This window comes from Diadema antillarum, unplaced genomic scaffold (assembly GCF_040938485.1).
Source record: "Diadema antillarum isolate AM-2024a unplaced genomic scaffold, OU_Dant_1.0 seq00000712_RagTag, whole genome shotgun sequence".
NCBI classification, from domain to species: domain Eukaryota; kingdom Metazoa; phylum Echinodermata; class Echinoidea; order Diadematoida; family Diadematidae; genus Diadema; species Diadema antillarum.
In genome coordinates this window covers 502,086-524,660 of record NW_027271616.1, presented here as the reverse complement: position 1 = coordinate 524,660, position 22,575 = coordinate 502,086, and the positions used below count along the sequence as shown (strand labels likewise).

The 22,575-nt window shown below is 38.7% G+C and overlaps 1 protein-coding gene across 1 annotated transcript in view; it reads right to left on the bottom strand.

Annotated features, from left to right (window-relative positions):
- LOC139737891 (sodium/bile acid cotransporter 7-B-like) overlaps window positions 1–22,575 on the bottom strand; it is a 61,973-nt gene that overhangs the window by 10,715 nt on the left and 28,683 nt on the right. Inside the window, exons 5-6 of the mRNA XM_071648559.1 lie at window positions 18,218–18,256; window positions 16,781–16,816 (exon numbers count right to left, since the gene is read on the bottom strand). Coding sequence (XP_071504660.1) covers window positions 16,781–16,816; window positions 18,218–18,256 — 75 coding nt within the window. The remainder of the gene's footprint in view (window positions 1–16,780; window positions 16,817–18,217; window positions 18,257–22,575) is intronic.

Below are 22,575 nucleotides of genomic sequence, written 5' to 3'. Positions count from 1 at the left end.
TATACTAGGATCGCTTTGTTTTACTTTGTTTTTGGATATCTCAGCCATTTCAAAACCGATTTTCATCAAATAAACTTTAAATTCCTCTCAGAATTAGAGGCTTCATAGCATATCATAAATTGGCTTCTAAATATGTCATAAAAAGTTAAAAGATGAATTCTCACCTCAACCAATAATATACCACCCGTTTAATAGGTGAATATGATTATGTATTTGCATGACAGAAAGGTAATGATCTATGTTAGTCTGTTGCAGTTTTTCAGGGTGAGAGCCACCAGCAGTCTGCTACAAGTACAATCTAGAATGCACTAAAATACAAACTGAGGAAAATTTTGATTATTAAAAGTTAGATGAAATTTTATGATGCATCAAAGTCACATCGTTTATTTTTCAGAGATATACTCAAACACGGAAAGGAGAATGAACAGCGTCAATTATGTTAAACACAAAAAGCTAAACAGTTTCTTGTAGACCATCAAAGAACTGAGTTTTTAAAAAGAATACTGTTAGTCATTATAATGACTGCTGCTGCAATTTCCATTACTACAGCTCCTGATGCTGTGGTTACTTCTACTTGTTACTTCTACTCATTACTGAGGCACTCTTTGAAACGCAATGGCATAAACAAACAAAACTCATGTGCATTGCCACTCATGGTTTGCATTTATGGCACTTTGCTGGCATAAAGCTGTTATCATGATTAAAACTCTATAGATTCTGCATTAATTACTCTGATTATATCACACATGCCCAGGGGGAGACTGGCTGTCAGTGAGTTTATGAGGCACGTAATCAAACATGTAACTCAAAAGGACAGAACATTGGAAATTGGCGTCCAGATGATTTCGTTAATCGATAAAAATTGACACACTTTCATAACCAGGTCAAGCATGATCGTAAATGCCTAAATCGACAAATTCATGTTGGCAATTAATGGAAACTATCTACTTTAAGTAGATGGATACTTGCTCTTTAGGGCTAGTATATGCATCATGAACCTCACTCACAATGACATTCAAAGCAGAGGGTTGGCATGATAACGTGACAGAGGTACATGCATGTCGCTACTTTTTCGAATTGAAATCATCACCGCCTAATCCTGCACGGTATTTATTCGTCATGCGACCCGCATGCCGCCAACACAGATACAATTTAATTGATTGCATGTTTTACACGTGCGCAGCTCGGCAGGGTCGCAATCCAATCATGGCCGCGGCTCGGCTCTCAAGGTAGTAGCTTCTCAATCGACGACTCAATTTCATGAACTGATACACACGTAGTGCTCGTAGGGGCGAATTACATCGCCTCTAGAGGCAGTGGCAATGTCAGGAAACACATCACATGTTGTGAATATATAATGCTGTACACTTCTGTGGTTGGCCAATAAGTTATACCATTTTGCAAACGGAATCAAGGGGTAACTTGCTGAATTTCAATGACCAATGTACAGCAAAAACAAATATTTCCAGACTGTGGTAGGTAGAGAAATATGGGTCATTCACACATTGCTGGTTTGACCCCCACATGATCGATAGTTTCATGTGCATCACTCAATCGTGAATAATCAGGTCACACGTCAGGATTTTCATGACCGATAGGAATATGGTTTCATTTGGCTACAACTCTTCTTTTCTAACAGAATTACAATGTTTTATGCAAAACAAAATATTCTTTGAGAGTTTTACGAGAAATTAAATTCTTCTCCGAGGCATAAATGCATGAAAAAAGCTTATGATAAATACCTTCATTATATATTATAAAACGAGGGCGAGGGGGAGGGGGGAAAGGGGGCGGATATAATGCAATCTGAGATGTTGGCAATCCAGCCTAACATACAACATAAAAATCATCATTCAAGAGCTCTCCAACCCTTTGGTTGAATTAACGCTCCATGGCGATACCCCAAGATAATATCTGGACACCTGACAATGGTCCACTGATAAATCATTATGGCTTGGGTCCGTGGGTCATGTCATATGTCTTATGCCATAGCTGGCTAGCACACACGTTTCTTGCACAATGCAAATATCAATGACTGGCATTTAAGTTTTAATCAATTCAACCAATCAAATTACACTACCCTCTTTCTCCCTTCCTCTTCAACTCCTACCCCTCCCCTTCTACCCGTTCCCCTTCCCGTCCCCCTCCTCCCACCAGTCTACCACCCCCCCCCCCCAACAGACAGACAAACATGTGCACTTTCTAAATTCCTAAAATCCCTGGTACCTCTCAATTATCCATATGACATCACAAAGCTACAAAAGTGTGAAATACAATGCTCTAGTAATGTCAATTATTTCCTGACCTACATAGCTGGAAAAAAAAAAGAAGAGCGCTAGCTAACTTTCAGAACTTTATTTCCAATCATTTTCACATAGCTAGTCTCTCCAAATCTACAGTGACAACAGTATTATAATATTGTTTTCAATGGTTTTGACAAGCTCATTCCCATAAAAGCATTAAAAACTAATCTACGGAAATTGGTCGTACCCTTACTCTGACAGAAAAGATACGTAAAGACATGGAGTGCACATGCCGGAACTGAACACAGAATCGTCCACAATAAAATCGTTCAAATATAGAGAAAAAAGTAAGTCCCTTCCTCTGAATGAATATAAGGAATAAGAATATAAGGAATATTCCATGTCTACATCATTTCCTTACACAGGTGAACCCACTTTAGGTATCTAGTTTCAGCAGCAGACATCCCATTGTCTTGCCCCTTCACTGATGGCTGGCTGATGAGTCGGAAGGAAATAACGAGGTAGCAGACCCTCCTCAAAAGTGCTCACACCAATACGCAGCCATCAATCTTTCGGCATTGAAGTAAAATTTTCATGGCCACGCCATCATCTCAAACAAAATGATCTGCAATAGCTATTAAACAAGATTAATGCCCAACCATCGCACTAGAAGAAACTTTACTTAGCTGGTTACCGTTTTGCATGAACAACAATATGGGAATGATGTGGGGATTGGTTGTTCATTTGTTTGTTTGTTTTTTTTTTGCTTGTTTATTTTATCTCTTTTAAGTGGGGGTGGGGGTAGTGAGATGGCCGCGGAAGGGGGGGGGATCTTGGCATTCTTGTAGTATTGATAAACTTGACATCTGAGGCAAAATAATGTTCCTGGCACACGCTATCAAGATTGATTCTGACAGCCCTGAATTATGCACACACCAAGATCAAGAAATCAGTGTCCTGCCACAGATACCTACATATTTTTCCATGAAAAATTCAGCCGAGTTATTAACCCTCATAAATGATTGATAAGTCTCACCATTATCGCTCTCTTTCATTCTTCCTCACATTTTGCTCACGGCTGGAGGAAATAATGATCCTACAACAACAATCAAAAAAAGAGGGGGGGGGGAAGGGAGGGGGGAAAAAAAGAGAAGACATCCATGGATCTGGGTATCGTTTGCCCCAGCTCTGAATCCTTTCTCGACTCGACTGAGAGCAATGCAGCAGCTCGGCTGAGTGACAGAATTTTCCGAAGCGCGGCTTCACACTCAACCCCGTGCAACTTTGATGAATTCGGCATGTAACTTTGATGATGCTATGTATAACTCAGCACACTTGGCCACCGGGAGCACTGCCGAGATTTGGAGGGTGACAGCGCTCAGAGACTAGGGAAAATAACCTCTATGAAAACAGAGTTTAACCAACGATCCCTACCCACCCCCCCCCCCCCCCCCCGTAATACAAAATCACAAAAGGAAAAGAAAACATGCAAATGCTCTCTTGCTTTTATTCAGTCCTGCAGGTGTTTGTAGTTGTTTTGTTTTCTGTTGTTTCAAACAATGCAAATGTGATTAAAGCAGCAACCAATTCTCTTCATTTTACTCTGAGGTGGTTGGCTCTTTTCATGTTCATATTGGGCAAAATATGGCAAATTGCAAGAATTCTAAAACCATATATATGCAAATTGGTCAAATGATAAAAATTAAGAGAGCTTAGGGAGTATGAACACTCTCAATTTCTCCTTATTCTACACAGTACTTGGTTTTTGTATAGAAATAAACATCAGCTTTCTTAATCCATTTAATCTGTTCTTTTTCTTTTTTTGAAGGGGTGTATTGGGGAAACAAAGGTTAGAAAAAAAGTCACAGATCCACGACTGATTGATTTCCTGCACCAAACTTTAACTACAGAAAGCAGAAAGTTTGCCCCCAGTTTGCTCAAGACTTGCCAGAGTTAGAAACGATATAAGTGCTCACACTATAACTATTTAACCAGAGCTACATGTACAAGGAGCCGGTACATGAACAAGTCATCACAAGGCACTTGTGGCTAGGAACATCCAAGGAAGTCTCCAGATGGAAGAAATAACAATGCTACCGTTTCCTAGAACGAATTCAACAGAATGATCTTGTGTTCGTATGACAATGACGAATTGCTACTACCAGTGCTAGATGATGTGAGTTTGGGCATGGACACACTACACCGGTAGATTTTGTTGTGCGTTGCTGGAAGCTTGGTTCCTGCATGGTTAAGATGGTAGATGTGAGATGGACACGCCCCTTTGCACTCAGTTGGAAGATGCCTTCCAGGTTCATAAAACCAGCACTGAATTCATCCCCATCCCTACCGCCCCTTCCCCAATCCCTCTCCTTATAGCTAAAAAAACAACAAACAAACAAACAAACAAACAAACAAACAAACAAACAAACAAACAAACAAACAAACAAACAAACTCTCTAGGCCTTTCCACAAGAATTATCTCCAGAGTGTCTGTTTAGATGTCTTTTCAGAGCTTAATCAAGAAAGATATATATATATATTTTTTTTTTTGGGGGGGGGGGGCTAGGACTACAATAACAGCACACCACAAACTATTATCCCTTTCTGCACCAATGAGTCAAATCGTCGGCGTTTTCACGAACCGACGCTATTTCGATTTTGGTCAAAATTTTCAAAATCGAGATATTGGTACCAAATGAAAGTGCTTTCAAAACTCTACCAAATCCCAAAATTTTAGATCACAAAATTAATTATTCTTAATTTTATCAAAGAAAGAAAAAAACGACGGTACTCGAAATATCGAGAAATTGAGAAAAAGGGGTTTCACGAACCGACGCAGTAAAGATACGCCGGTTCGTGAAACCCGAATTGCTAGGGTGAAGAGCAATGCGGGTTTTACGAACCGTCGCAGTTGCATTATTTTGAGCTTTGTTCAACTTACTGGCCTAGAATTAGGTTTTGGCCCTAATCCAGATCTCAGAGTGAGAACCAAACCATCTGAAAGATGAATGACGACCTAAGCCAGCCCACTGTCCACGAGTGAAGTGAATGGTAAGCTATAATCCTATTAAAATCATGCTCAAAATAACAGTTTCAGTTGGACTACCATAACCATTAATTGCGGTAGAGTGTAGTCCCATGTATTCAATCGCGTGATGCTTATGAAGCCTAGTCTGTAAACGCCATCCAATTTCAAATTAGATCCCAAATCATATTATTTATAGTTTCTTTTCAACTTATGTCGTTACTTCTGAGACTACTGAGTACTGTAGACGTAGTCGTAACGTCTGTGTGCAAGACATGCAAGATGTCAAAGTCTCGAAGACACTCATGGCTATGCCTTGACTTGAGTTGAAAATGAAATCATGAGATTGACAAAGTAGGCCTACTAAACTAAAAAAACAAGTAAAAAGTCTAAAAGTAAAACTCAAAGGAAGAGTAAAGAATAAAGTTAGACATGTTAGACTTTAACTTTCAAGTTTAACTATTAAGTCTAAGTTAAGACTTTACTTGTAATGCCAGTTACTAAATCTAAGATCAGCTGAAGTCTAAGACTACATACATCTAGACTAGTGGTAATAGTAGGTAGCGTCCACCCATTTTTCCCCCAATTTTTACTGGTCCATTCCTGAAAAAGTTACTGGTCAGTGTCCAACAGTAATTTTTCCTGGTCAGGGACCGTCGGACCAGTGCCAGTGTGCAGCGTTGGTGTAGATGTCATCTATGACAGTATGTGGTCTCGTGATACTACATAAACACTACGAGTAGTACTCTACAGGTTAGGTGGCTTTCCTGTACAGTGCAGTGTTATAGTATACTTGTGAATTCAGCCCTAGTACCGTACTGTGTGTAGATATGTGACATTATGTCTAACGTTACCAGCTGGTAGTTCGAGTGGAGTACCTTTGAAGCACAGCGGTGGGGCTTTTTTTCCCTAAAACTTGTGAATGCGGCCCAACCAAATGGCGTTTACATATTCACGCGTGATTGATAGTGATACAGTAGCGCTGTCGATTTCCACAGCATCCATACATAATCTTTTGTCCTTTCTTCTTTCCTTTTTTCCCTTTGTTCTTTCACCCTTTTTATTCTTGGAATCGAAGGACTTCTAAGAAATGTCCCTCGACTGATTTAACCAGGACTCTTGAGTCCTGGTAAACCTAACCTAACCGAGTAACCGTTAACATTTGTTAGGCCTAACATAACAGTAACACTGACTTAGCCCTGTATTGACTTTGTCTTTGGCCGACTTACTGAGATGGCGAGTCTAACTCTTTAACGTTAGTCTAAACGTAGTCGTTAGATCTGTCAGTGTCAGTGTCACCGGTTATTGTATATGGTGCCATCTCTAACGTACGTTAACAAGTTGATGTTAGTTATCTATGTCAACTTACTGAGTCAGTAATAGTGGTACTGTCATCCTGTTGGATATCGCCGCAATATCATCCGTGACGTGTTAATTTCGTGTCACAAAGACAAAAGTTGCCAAGATCTAATAGTATTAGACAGGGCCGGCGCAGCCGTGGGGGCCGTGGGGGCTCGGGCCCCCACACTTTTTGTGCACCATACAAAGGAATACATAAGGTGTCATCACTTTGTTAGCTCATGAAACCCGGAAGTGGGCCCCCACACTTTTGAAAACACTGCGCCGTTCCTGTTAGATGTCTAGATCTAGATGTAGTCTAGATCTATAATATAAATTTTGTGAACCACTGGTAACTTAAAAGTGAAAGGTCTAGACTTCACTTAGTCTATAATTAGACTAGACATTCATGAGGCAAAGGCCTATTTAGTAGATCTATTCTTATTCTATTTTAACGTCAATTCCTACTAACTCGCCACGTGTTATTCCTAAAGCCAAGGACTTCCGGGTTAGTGATTTTTTTTTTTTTTTCATAAATACCAAACAGCAGACGTGTTTCATTTGCATTCTTGTGCAGACTTCATGAAAATATGTGCAGTGTCAAAGAAATATGATGCACATGACAATGCCAGTGTTTTATAGGTGAATGGTTAATACCTTTAAAAGCTGAATGATAATGTAGAGTCTAGGTCTAATTAAGATGTTACAGTCTCTGATAAGAAACAGGTTTGATTGTCATAGACTGTTTCCCAAATGCAGGTACATGTAGTAATATCAGCTATTTCAATGCAATGCCTTGTTTACAAATACATGTAGATTTATATTCATGTGAATGATAATTCAATTTCTACATGAGACATACCAAGTGCTAAACATAATATCTTGCATCAGTAAAATGTGTAAATGAAGAGACAATTTGAATATGCATCAAATACGAACAGCAGCATTTTTTGACATTCTTTGATCCTGCATAGGCCTACCATTTTGTTTTATGTTTAATATAAATAGAGCAAAATAATTTCAACTTCAGTTTTGTTGGCTGATTTTTTTTTCTTCTCGAAATTAAAGTTGTATCTTGTGCCATGATGTTTGATTTTAATCAAAAGTTCTTAATTTCTTTCTTTTCTTTCAGATGACTGGTGCCATGTAGTAGCGAAGAACTGGACTGTCTCAGAAAAGAAAAGGAAAAGTACAGGGTCGTGTACATCACCAACGGATGTGAATACAATGGTAATGTAGAGTCTAGGTCTAATTAAGATGTTAAAGTCTCTGATAATAAACAAGTTTGATTGTCGTAGACTCTTTCCCAAATGCAATTAGTAATATTCAGCTTTTTCAAAGCAATGCCTTGTTTACAAGGACATGCAGATTTATTCATGTGAATAATAATTTAAATTCTACATGAGACTTACTAAGTGCTAGACATAAGATCTTGCATCATTAAAATATGTAAAAGGCGAGACAATTTGAATATGCATCAAAAACAGCAGTATTTTTTTGACATTCTTTGATCCTGTATACCGTTTTGTTTTATGTTTAATACAAATAGAGCAAAATAATTTCAACTACAGTTTAGTTGGCTGATTTCTTTTTCTCAAAATGAAAGTTGTATCTTGTATCATGATGTTTGATTCTAATCGAAAGTTCTTAATTTCTGTCTTTTCTTTCAGATGACTGATGCCATGCAGTAGCGAAGAGCTGGACTGTTTCAGAGAAGAAGAAAAAAGTACAGCATCGTGCTGATCATCAAGGAATGTGAATACAATGGCTTAGGAAAGAAGACAATCTACAGATAGGATAGAAGGGAGAAATTGGGATGAAGGGCGACAACATAAGGACGGTATATCTACAGTGAAAATGTGATTGTAAAGTGGAAACATGAAAGGAGATCCTAAGATTGAAGGTGAAAACAATGCATTCCATTCTGTGATGTCGTAATTACAATTTTGCTACACTTTAATAACACTACAGAGAGACATTTATATCAAGGAAAGCTTCATGTGGATATGGAATGTTAGATTTTTTTAAGTGTTCATTGGTATGTATTTCATGATAATAAATCTTGAAGGTTTTGTGTGGTAATCATAACCTTGTGATAAATCTTGATAGATTTCTAAGTGCACATTGGCAATATTTAGATGATGCTGTAATCAGATTAAGTTCTATTCTCCTTTATTCTTTTATTTATTATTTTGTTGTCTTCAACCCACTTTGAATGTGTCACGTATGATTCTTATAAACATGGGAACATGCACTCCATGTAAATGATAGGACTTCTAACAAATTGACATAATTATTCAACCATCACTAGACAGTTCTGTTATAAGATGTTCTTTATCTAACTAAAATTGTAAATTATGATACGTGTATGTTCCCATGCAAACTCACAACAAAATACAGAAATTTGATTTCTTTTAATAATAATTCATTATGTCTCTAAATTTACAATTAAAGAAAGTGATTGCAATAAGGATGTCAAACATCGTATATTAAAATAATAGATTATTCATTTGTCTCCATCCGTAGTAACGCACGCAACTGCAGTGTGCAGTTTGTAGGCTGCTGTGAAAAAAAAAAAAAAAAAATCACAGGCAGCCCAAGCAGGATTCGAACCCACGACCTCTGGATTACTAGACCAGCGTCATAACCACTAGACCACCGGAGTGCCCTGGCGCTACCTTTACACATGAATAATTAAGTATAGAAGGGCTTGGGGGCGCTTCGAAGTTTACTGCTCTTATTAAATATGTACATGTCATTTGCAACTCAACTAAAGATGATTAAACACACTGAAATTCTTACTTTAAATGATATTCATAATCTGTTTTTTTTTTCTTTAATAGCTTGGGATGTACACTTTATACACTGTATCGGTCTACATTTCGCCTACAATATGGAATTCTTTACTTCGAGACGTTTGTTTTTAACAAACAAAAAATTAAGAGTCCTTTAAAGGTACTGTAAAACAGTGGTGTTTGTTTGTTTGTTTGTTTTTTGGTGGGGGGGGGGGGAAGGGAGTCAAATTAGCCTTGGCCCCTCTCCGCCGTCTTTTTTTTTTTCCTTTAGCTGCATTTTTTTTTAGTCATCACATGAAAATTCGTCTGCATCCACCCCGTAGTTTTGCTGATGACCTTTCTTTTTAATTATTTTAGCCACACACAATTTTGGCTGAATTTTCCAACCCCTCTTGTGAATTTGCTAGTACATGTACTAGAACACATTCTCAGAATGTGTTTATAGTACTGGTGGATTAAGGATTCACAGGGAGGGGGGGGGGGTCGGCCAAAATTTCTCTTTTCTCATATGTAACAAGCCTTCGGGGCGAAAGGCTGATATTATGGGCTTTCTACACACATTTTTAGATGCTAATTAAGGTTAACATGAGCATGATCATTTATGTTGTGATTAATTTATTTCCTTATATATGTATGACTTCTAGTAGAGACTTAATTGGCTTGGCACTCCTTACATCGACCTATTTTAGACACCCATTTCCCTCTCTCGTGCTTTTTCTCTACTCTCCTGTGAATAGTGTAACTACATGTACATGCAGTACCTCTTCTCTTTTGTATGATACACATCAAGTTTTTATCTGAGCATTTGGGTGTTGCAGCACTCTCAAGCTTCATGCATATGCAGCAACATCTTTGTGTGGTCATATACATACATGTAGTTATGCTTGATATATTAATTTGAGAATGTTATTCTTTCTCTTGTATATGTTCCGTCCGCACTCTATAGATGTAAATGTACGATGTAAGATTTGGTGTGCATGTTCGAACTGTGTTCCTCTTTTTGTGAACACACAAGAACTGATATAATAATGAACTTGAATTACACATATTCTTGAATCTTGATTCCATCTCCATTTGCCATTAGATATGTATTGATTTATGGAGCTCTTCCACAATTGTTATCCTTCCCATTGTCAGTACTCATCTCTGAATAATTCAAATTTGATATTTTATTGAGGACCTATGTTTTTTCGATTACATAATGTACCTCTTCAATATATTGCTGCAAAAGGCATAATAAAACATGACCATTATTATATATTTAAAATGAAGCTTGAAACTCTGATAGTGTTGATATTCATGTATTTTTAGGAGTTTATCAGTTTCGAAGAGTGCATGCAGGATGAGTTTATGTTTTTATATGATCAGGTGCAGCTATCATAGAATCTGTTGAGCAGGAAAGAGAAAGATGGAAAATGAGGAATTATGAGTGAATTCGCATGCGAGCCAAATGACAATAATGACACTGATAAAAATTGTGACAAAGTAAATGTCACAAATATGTGGAATAATAAGAAATAAAGAAATTAATATATTATTTCAGAGAAAGAAATAACAGAGTGCATGCATGAGTATGAAAGATGAGTAAATACAAGTAATTATTACTGACTGGCACGTCTTTTTCCCAAGATTTAGCGGTATCCTTCATCTTAGAACAAACATTCATAATTATTATGAAAGAAGTGAACTGAATTTGAATTAAAAATAATGTGAAAAAATGAAAAAGTAAGTTAATTAAGTAAAAAAAAACAGTAAAAAGTAAAAAAATATGAAACACAGTATACCGAATACATGTATTACCAAATGATAGATGTCCAAATGCAAAAGTGTTAAATAATAATATATCCACAAAAAAGGGGGGGGCAAAGAAATCTTTGGAACGATCAACCACAGCTATAATAACAATACATGCGTGTACTAAATGAAGATGAAAACAATGACAACAGGCTCTTTTTAGAACAATTAAGAGAAACTGGCTTGTATTATCATCTTAATTATCACTAAATGTATTGTAATCATCACAACAATCATTACATGACAATTAATTTCAATTAATAAGGTTATTGTTGATAAGCAGGTATAGCCCTAATAGTATTTGTATGTAAACACATACGAAAATGAAATAGCGACGGTTCGTAAATACACGCGTATTGCACGTTACCTGTTGTACAGGCCCTACAGCGCGGGTCTCACGAACCGGCGTAATACAACTTACGTCGGTTCGTGAGACCCGCGCTTAAGTACATAACCTATGGTGCGCGCAAGAAACGATGGATTTACGAACCGACGCAGTGAGTTTGAAGACAGAAATATCGTAAATTTTTTGAATTCACACTAAAATTACACTATGGATAGGAAGAGCAACTTCCACTCTCATCACCCTGTCAAAATTTTCACACACAAGACAGGAAAAGTCATTGAAAACGTTGTCTAAAACTTGTGAGATCTTTAAACGCGATTTTCTCAGAACTGCATTTTCGCTCAAAAACGAAATAGCGTCGGTTCGTGAAAACGCCGACGAAATGTACACACATTTTATGTACAAACTTATGGACACAGGTGGCTTATGTGGCACACAGTGGGTTAATCTATACCCCGTTGTATAACAATGTCTCTTTTATTGCATCCAATTCTTCACGTTCTTCTTGTCTTCTTGGTATGCACTAGGCATATTCATATTCAAACAATGGTCCAAAATCAAACAATCATCCTACAAGAACTTTATACAGTCAATTCCTCTTTTTTTTTTAATTGTTGATGTATACAAAAGTTAATGACATGAACAAAGTCCTTAATTTGTCATTGATGGGGAGTTAATTGCACCTTTGGACCTCTGAACACAAGTAACTGAGACATGATTCTGGTTCATAAATGTGTCTGATGTACACAACGAGCTGGGACTGTTGTTTTAAAATAATGCTTTGATGTAAAACATACGGCAAATGTAACAGTATGATGGCTTGTTGGCTGAATGGAACTTGAAAGCTTTGAGACTTTGCAACTATGGACAAATATTTTTCTCATCCATAAGTTGTCTGGTTCAAAGAGCAATTTCTTTGTCTAAAATTGCTTGGACACAATTTTGTTGGAGAGATAAACAAGCAATCTATCAAATCAATCTCAATTTGAATACAAAAGTTACTTTTGTAAAGTCCAATTGCAAAAATATAATGCAAACAAAAAAAGAAATGCCAACCATGGTAAGGTTTAAAAAGTTTTTTAATATGACTATGGGACAGTTGAGGCAGCAAATAGTAAACAGTGACACATACACACAAAATAATGAAAAAAAAAAACACTGAGACTCTACACATCAAAGTCTATGGACTCCCCATGACAATTGTTATATATTCGATTCATTTGTTTTGTTTTTTTAATACTGTCGAGAGTGTGATACAGAGACTCCAACTCTCCCGTTTTCGACGGGAGATCTCCCGCCGAAAGCCCATTTTTGCACAATCTCCCGTTCTCCCGTTTGAGATTTGATTTCTCCCGCCCTGGCTCTGTGTCTCCCGGTGGAAAGGATTTCTTACTTATTTCTATCGTATGTTGAAAAAATAAGCCTTAGATAGCACCAGAGAACATCTAGAATCCTAGGAACTTCGCACTTCGCACACATCAACTTGGAGTCTCCCGTTTGCTAGGGGTTTCGGGCGGGAGAATCTCCAGATCAGAAGGTGCTTGGGGTTGGAGTCTCTGGTGATATGAACACAATGCAATGAGTAGCATACAGGACATACATGGAGTAGCTCTCCACATCACTATGCCTTGTGAGCACACACATGATAGACTCTGTGCTGCTGGTATACTTTGTATGTTATGATGTACACTGCTGTGCTGTCTTTAGTATGTTAAGTAACTCCAAGGATTTGAGAATTACCGGTACTTCCTCCTGAAAATGTTTGTAATGAGAAATTCATAAAGCAGTCAACTGCACACACACACAAAAAAAAAAGTTCCAAAGTACCAAATTGTACACAAGCATCTTAGCCCTGCCAAATTTCTACTGATCAGTGTCTCTTGCTTCAGTATTCTTTCCAATCCATGTCGCCCTCAAAAGGAAGACGAGTGCATTTGCCACATATTTCCCAAATTAGGACTTGTGGAAGACAATTTCGCGAGTGGTGGAATTCGCGATCAATAACCACATCGATGTAACGAGAAAGCAATGTTATCAACCACCAAGAGAAAAATTGGCAATTTCCCACCTTTAGACACAATATTCTACCCACTTGGGAGGCAATATTTTCGTGACTTGTCAATTTCAAGAATGCTGGATGACTTGTGAGATTTGCGAAAAATAAAAACACTGTGAAATAAACTGCACATTGTACAATGTCGTAGAAGGTGGAAACGTTGCTATGTGAGTTGTTGGCCTGTCTATTCAGAATCCTCTTCCTGAATGGTTTTGTGACAGTACACATAATGATCCAATGTTGTGCTGTGGAATTTGCGGAGGGGGAAGAATGCCATGGAGTGCACTATGAGTGGACGGGGATGAGTTTCATATATTTGTTTGTTTCCTTCTATGCTGAATTTCACAAACAAAATGTGGCAAATAATAATCCCACATTCTTGTTGCTGACAACGCGACCAGGATCGTCAGAAAATATACCACCAAGGCTCTCCCCACTGTGCGGCAACATCCCCTGACGACAATTGGGGCAAAACAGCTCCAACGACGCGGCATCGCCGTTGATTGCAGCATGCACTCTCGGCCGAGAGTGAAGCGCTTTCGTTGGTCCTGGTGACTTTGCCAGAACATGCACCCACTGTATGAGAACCAAGAAACCCTGTCACCCATTTGGTTTCCAGGCAGTTGCATGTTTCAAACTCACTGAAAGTATTAATGGTATTGAAACTGCTGCACTATGTGAAAAAAAAATCTATTGAATTTTGAATAGTCAGTGTACTTCAAAAAACAATGCATGCCATCAAGTTTTATTTTCTCTGGTAGTCTTTTTCACAGTATCACCATCAAAACCACAGTACGGACTTATGCAGCTGTCATACCACATAATTATGCATGGTGCATACCAATTTTATAATGAGCTGCTTCCCCAAATACCATTCCCGTACATGTTGCAGAATTATAGCCCAGTTCTTAGCACTTTATAGAATAAGAGGCTCTACTGTATCAATTGCACTTTAGTATCCTCATTCCAGCACATGGCATTGTTGGCCACCAACTGGAAAAGGTCACAAATAGTCCACTACCACGAGATCATGATAATCCAATTGCTGACTAGTATTTGACTAATCCATATAACAAGGCTTGAAACAAACATTCCCTTAAATCATCAAATTTCAGTATCTGGTGGCCAACAATATAATTTGGCAGCCCCCCAAAAGTGAAAAAAAAAATACTTGTATATAAAAATGAAATAATTTAACAAAACATCAAAGTAATCATAAAACATAATTACAGTCAAACCTGTACTTAGTGGCTACAAATGTACCTGTCACATACAGTCACCAGGTAGTGACTACCCAGTATTTTGGTTCATGTAGTTTGGGCAGTGTGTCAGGAAACTTCAAAAGAATTAACCAGCAAAACTTCCCGCATGCTCTTGGGGAGTTTCTCACTTCTTGCAAAACATGCTTAGTTTCGCGGCTGAAACTTCGAGAAGTTTGAGACACCATAAAAGATCCTTCATTCATTTACGCTCATTGTGCATGTTTTTTGTACGCTGTTGGGCATTTGCATTTTTTCTTGCAAGAGATCGAAAGTATGGGTAGTAGTTTCCTATCACTGAAACTATGCGTAGTTTTGTCTGTAGTGAGACCACATGTTAAAATTTCTGGAAGTTATCGAGGAGTAAAATATGCATAGTTGCGCACTGCTACTGAAAACAATTCTACCCAAGAGGAAAGCCATATTAATGATCCTGTCTATAGCGGCCACCTGTCTATAAAAGCCATTTTTTTCATCTCCCTTGGGTGGCTGCTACGGACAGGTTTGACATCTAATTATGTGAACATTGGTAGGCGTGATAAGGGCTTCAATTAAGACATACTGTGACTAAGTTCACTGAGTCTAACAAATTCAATATTGAACTGACACATAAACATGATTTTCTACGTCACCACTTAGTCAAGGACCCCGTTTACAGTGAGTGAAAGGGCCGGGCTCGACCGCGGCCGAGTCCAGCCTTCATTTCACTGTAAACGCGCAAAAGGCCAAATGCAGTACCAAAATCGGCCGCGCACTTGGCCAAACTCTGGAGGTAGTCTCGGCCGCTGCTCGGCCCGGGCTCGGACTGGCCTTTTTTCACTGTAAACGCAAACTGGGCCACATGCGGTACCAAATTGTGACCAGCGCGCTCCCAGTAATGATAGTTTGTTTACAAGCAGAGCGCCACTACGACAAAATATTGAAAGGTTTGAATTAAAAGCCCGGGCCGAGCCCTCCACTGTAAACGGACAGAATTGCGGGGCCGAGTACCGCAATTGAGGCCGGGCTCAGCCCCGCCCTGCACTGTAAACGGGGTCATAGAATAAATACTCAACATAGGGCTGTACCTGGTCCTATTATTGGATAGATAAAATCTGGCCAGGACATTGGGCTGTGATAATAAATTCTTTGGCTGAATTTGGTCTTTTGGGAGTTTTGCCATGAAGACTATTGTATAAATAAGGGCAACTGGCAACTGGCAACTCTGGCATTCTCCCCTATTCTAGATGTACTGTACATATTCACATATTTTTGATGACCCAATTGAGCCACAAGAACAAATCATTTCTTTTACAAAAAAAAGTGATGGCTCAACAACCATTTCTGGTGGCAGTGGCCCTGGGCCAGGACTAATGTTGAGCCTTGCGTTTAATACATCCTGTTGCTCTGTAATTCTTCCATAATTATTATCGACATTTTTTTATTACGTACATTACATAATTATGACATCTTATATGTTACTATTCGTGATAAAAGCAGTTACAGGGAAATTCCCATGTGAAAATGCTGGTTTCCTACTTTAAGGGAAGGGGAAAGATCTTACCATATACACCATTTTTTTGTTCAACTTGTCATTGTGTCATTGTGTTTCTATGGTGATAGGAAGGGGGAAGATTTGGTTATTTGTTGAAGCTAATGTTAGATGTTAAGTGTGAAAAGTATATGGCACAACTTTACTTTTCTACGATGAAAAATGAAAAATGAAAAATGAAAAAGGTCTTGTTAATCCTGGAAATAAGCCAGTAAAGCTGGTAAAGACTGACTTGAGGTAATCTCAAAGTGAGAGAAAGTATTAGAGCACACGCTATGAACATAGGTGATACAGCTAGCCGTACCCCATGACTGCACTGCACATGCATGTTGCCAAAATCCCAATACCACACAGAAGAATTCTACAATCTCCAAGATTGGATGAAATACTCACAAATAAAAGGAGCAGAACCGGAGTTACTACTATACCCTGCAAAGAAAAAAAAAAGAGATAAGGGATAAAGAACTTACAAACTCTTGATATAAAATATGCTCAGTGGATGTGCCATATACAAGCATAGAACAAATGTGATGACTTGAACTGCAATACATAATGAATCACAACAAGCTGTACTGAAAAGGAAATAATGGGGGGAAAAGGTTCATACTACAAATGTACATACAAATGGAGAAAAGGTTATCATCAATTTGAAATCAACTGAAATCAAAAGTGCAAAAATAAAAGAGCATTAGACCGCAGCATGATGACTCAAAAGAAAAGCAAAAGCAAAGCTTGGAGTTTAAAACGACGGATAAGAAAAGTAAACCTACAGACAGAAAAAGGAGCAAGGGCACAAGAAGAGAGAGAGGGGGAGAGTAAGAAGCAAATCTGCATAAAGTACAAGGGTTCCGACAATGGCAGTGACACCGTCCGGTGTTTAACCGTGTGCTTATCGGCATGTAATGAAGCTACAGTGACATGGCTGCCACTCGAGCACCCTTAGCGCATGCAAGATAGATGAAGGGGGGCATCAAATATGGATGCGGGATGATCCCACAGGGTCACCGAGGAGAAAAATGAGGAACTCCGCGAGAGAAAGATCAAAAACAGATCGGGACAAGAGTGAAAAACCTGAAGATGCGGGCAGAGTTTGGGGGGGGGGGGGAGAGATGAAGGTTAAGAAAGATGCCTAGTAAAGGGTGAAGCAAGATTTACTTTTTGTACCATGGCAGCCGACAAGGGGGAAAGGGGGGGGGGGAACACCACACAGTGAATAGGCAAATTGTGAATATGCAATGCCTCGACCGTTAACTCCCAAGTTGTCATTTACTACCAAGGCTACGGGCCTGAAGATGAGTTCTGGAAGAGCTAAACTCACTCTCCCACTTCCAAGATCTCTCAGAGCAAGAGAGAGAGAGAAGGAATCCAACTTCTGTAGACCAAGTTCTGTTCATTACCCAACTGCATAGTGATTGGCTACAAGTCCACTTCATATATCTGTGTCATTCTGTTTCCTTTAACAGACATAGACAATTTAGCCAACATACCTGATTAAGACACTTTAAAGGTGTTGCTCTATTTCTGTATCTATAGATGGTGTTTAATACTCTTTTTTCCTTTTTGCCGGCATTGCTCCAATGAGTATGAGGTCATTTATAGGCAGGTTTTTCAAATCTTCCCTTACGATTCCTTTTCTTCGTTACATGTGTATTAATGTGATGCAACAAGTGAAAAAAATGAAACTTTTTTGGTATTTCATACATGAATAGCATCATGGGACACATATAGAAAATTGTTATCTGTGTTGTATTTCTTGCTCTCCCTCCTTGCTAGATAGTTTCTACATCACATAGCTTATATTGAAATTTTGCAAGATATGGCAGTTCTTACCAGAAAGCTCCCAAATGCAGAGTTGAAAATAGCTGCAGCCTGAAAGAAATAGAGAAGATGCAATAATGAAGGACAGAAATAAACAAATTTCCCCACCAACAACTATAATGTACATGTTCCTGCAGCCTGTATCTTATTAAACACCTCCAATAGTGGGGGGGGGGGGGGGAGGGGAATGACAGGGGGAGGGAGGGGAATGACAGGGGAGGGAGGTGAAGGGGGTCAGAGGAAAAAGATGGATAAAATCCAACCTGCTTTTAAAGCTTAACCCATTGAAGACTAATTCCAAATATTCTTGGGCTGGGGTAAATGGGAAATGCGTGTTATAAGGAAATCAGTCCATCTTCAACGGGTTAAGCATATGCCCCTAAAACGTAAATAATAGCTACAACGGAAAAACACAGAAATGTAGCATCCATTAGCACGAGTTTCTCCTATCTTATAAATGCCGAACATCAGCATTCCATACACGGCAAACCTAGGACTCATGACCCCACATCCAAAATGCATTCCATCAAGACACAATGATGGCAGGGTTGATGTTCAGATCACATTTCACACTACTGGTTACGAAACTCAATAGAAGAGCAAGTAGTATAATGGACAACCGCACAGAACAAAAGCAGCTCATTGCACCCAGGAACATGTTGGCCATGCCTTCACTCGATGACAATTTCAGAATCTTAGATGTATTGGGTTAAAGGGAAAGCAACAATTGTCATTTTATACTCATTTAAAGCATGTATGGAGGCACGGATATTTGTCTTTAAAAAAAAAAAAGGAGGGAGTCCTGAAATGTGACCATCAACAGATCTGATTACAGTCTTAACAATTTCAAGTTATCAGAAAAGATTTGACCAATCAGAAACCTCAGTTTGACTGCCTAATCTCTTTCTTTCTCTCTTTTCCTCTCTCTCTCTCTCTCTCTCTCTCTCTCTCTCTTTCTCTTTATCTAGAGATTTGTTCATATACACAGTGTACATTAGGCAGGTAGATGAACAGAGGAAGGTTTAAATGATATACATTGTATATAAATATATATATAATATGATATGCAAATACAGAAAATGTACAAGGGGTGTATGAGTATACAGACCCTATTTATTATGGTTATTGCAAATCATGTCACACTAGCATTTTTGGGGCTTTTATTATCTACTTTTTGCATTCTGCTTCATACTGTGATATTTGATTACAGTTACATATTTTGGCAAAGAGAGAAAAGTAAAAAATCATAAAAGAAGAATGTCAAACTTGATAACTATAGGTGGAAGTTTAAAGATATAAACAGGCCTTTCCTTTACAACAAAAAGCTGTCTAAAGTTCTACAAAAAGCCTTACATAATAAAGGCAGTGAATGTTTAACCACACTCGGTATGGGATACAGTTTACTGTAAAAGTGGAAATTTTCGCGGTGTTGAAGTTTTTGCACATTTCGCGCAACCAGAAACTAGCGCGAAACTAAAAGCACGCAAATATTTGTTGTTTGCCCATACGTTCCAGTAGTTTATGTCTTGATTCCGTGGGATTAAAAACATGTAAAACTCATCTTATCCCACCAAGCACAAAAAAATTACTCGCACGAAAAAATTCACTTTTACAGTTTGTAGTAGGTTCTGCTAACACTTGTTGAAGGCAATTAATATCCTCTACAGCTGCCATCTATGTATATGAGGGACTCCCATTTAAATAATACTTCCGTTGACATTTTCATAACCTTAACCTTCACAGCACATGCTCCCTAATTTCTTCCATTAACACAATTATCTGAGAAAATGGACCCCTTCAGTATCATTTCTCTTTATGTATTTGTGTTTATGGTGGGGGCGGGGGTGGTGTGGTTACAAGGACTAGACAGGAGTTTAATGTCCTTGACGAGGAAACATAAAACATAAAACATTTTACAATAAGTGACAATGTAGGATGACACAAAGCGTCCTTCACATCATAAATGTTGCATGGCTGTACTCACTATATGTAATTACATGGTGCTTTGCAACTTCTAGAGGGGTCCTGCCACCATCTTTCCATAATTGCACTTTCATTATTATATCATTGCATGCATCATTTGTAATGTATGGACGCAGAGTGCAGTAAGTGACGGGGCTTTGTCATTGACGCCATGCACAATTGACATTGTTGGAAGAACTTGGCACACACACACACACACACACACACACAGACAGACACACACACAAAGGGGAAAAAAAATCATAGCACACCTCTCAACCAATCTCGGGGAATTTTGGTAAATACTTTATGATAGTTTGACCTTTAAATTATAGATATTTTCGTCAATTTAGTAGCACAATCCGCAAGAGCTTTCCCCCGTTCAGGGGTGTGGGGTATACACACAGCGGGCAACCCCTCAACCTGCTTGGGGTGATCAATGACAATGAGTGTGGAAACACTCCCGAAAATCACTTGAACCCGGGATGAAAGCATGGCTCCATAGAAAATTCATGTCAAGATAAAATATGGAGATGACAGGTACTCTAAATTGCCAGAGCGAACGCCAACTAACAGCCACCAACGGCGCTCGAAAGTGAACAACCACGGTTCTCTGTCACCGTAAAGTGCCCAAGAACCCTCACTCTACAACCACTCAAAAACCAGACGATAAAAACCTCTTTGTGTCTTTGTGCGTCTGACTTGTAGAGTTTAGTCTCGTTGCAAGTCTTCTTTGAAACTACACATTCATTTAAAAGTAGGAGTCTGGGCGCTAGCAGCGTGGGTGTAACAACATAGACATCCTAGATGTGGGAGAAACGAAAGCACTCAAGACATCAGCACTCTGACAAGCCACCAGGATATATCTCAGTATATATATCAAAAAATTAGATAGACAAACAAATTGCAATTTGGAGAAGAGCAACTGTCCAACTGATGTCTTAGTTTTTGAAAGCTCTTTAAGTCCCTACGGTGGTTGAAGCCAGCCTCTGAAGTGCGCACAATTAGGGATGACTCTCAAGTATCAAAAGGTGTGAAATGCTCGTATCCAAATGGCTGACTTTTATCATATCATAAATTTCTTCCTTTCATTTTCTTCCCTTCCTCTTTTCTTTTTTTTTGTTTCCATTTTTGTTTTTTACCCTGCCACACTGCTTGCGGTCATTGGACAATGAATCTAGATATATCTTCATGGCTGGGTGATCGCGGGAGGCGTCAAAAAACACCCCAGGAAAAGATCGGCTCAAGAAAGCACAGAAAAAGAGCCAACTTCACTCGCTCACATTTTATGGCTTTCTCTCTCTCTCCCTCTCTTTCTCCCTTCATTTCCTTTTTTCTTCCTCTCTCTTTCTCTTTTCATATTTTTTCTCTCATTCTCTCCAGTCCTTTTCTTCTCTTTCCTCCTTATCTTTCTTACTTTTGACTCTCTTTTGTCGCCAGCTCTTTACTTTTGTTTTTCCATTTCCAATGAAGTTTGAATTTTTCATATCTCATCATTATCCTTGTCTTTAGTCTTTGTACCCTGTTCAATACCTTTGAACTTTATATGCCCTCTAACATTTGTTTGACAAATGAATATCACCCTTTAGCTTTGATACTTCTCATTTGACTAAAATAGACTTGTAAAACGTGTTTGATATTTTCTCTACAGGCAAATAACGGATTCATCTGTACGTGTGAAAACTTCGAGCTTTCCCTAAAGTAAATCTTTGTATATTTTTGATTAATTATGTGATAAGCCAGTAGCATTAGCCTAATACAGTGTGCATTTTTCACTAACCAGTCTTAATCATTGCATCACACATGCAAACAGTATCCATGCCCTGTTGCTTTCATATCGCTTGCAAACATATCCCTTAAAAACTGTTTACGAATAGTTATCTTGAGAAATGAGACAGTATTCTATGTCACCTCAATGTCTTTTCAACACTCTAGGATGCGAAGCCACTGGAAAAGACAGACGGACGTTTGCGCTGTTGACGTATACGGAGCCGATGAACTCTTGGTAGAGAACATCCCACGCTTATCTCTTTGAGTGGGAGAGCGCATTGATATATACAAGTATGTGCAGCTTAGGCTGTAGTGCAACTCAGAAGGCACATGACAGTATGTGCTAATCTCTCCCTCTCTTTTCCTGCAACTACCCCTTCGTCCTTTCTCTCTCTTTCTCCCTCTTGCCATATTTATCTACCTATCTATATATTCCACTTCATCCTTCTCTCTCTCTTTCCCTCTCTCCGATATATATAATCTATCTACCTCTCTTTATATTCCCCCTCCTTCTCTATCTCTCTCTTTCTCTTCCTCCTCTCCCCCCCCCCCCCAACAATTCCGTGCCCTGTCTCCATTTCCCCCTCCTTGCTAAACTTTCCTCTCTCTCTCTGAGGGAACATTTTGCGTCTGATTGA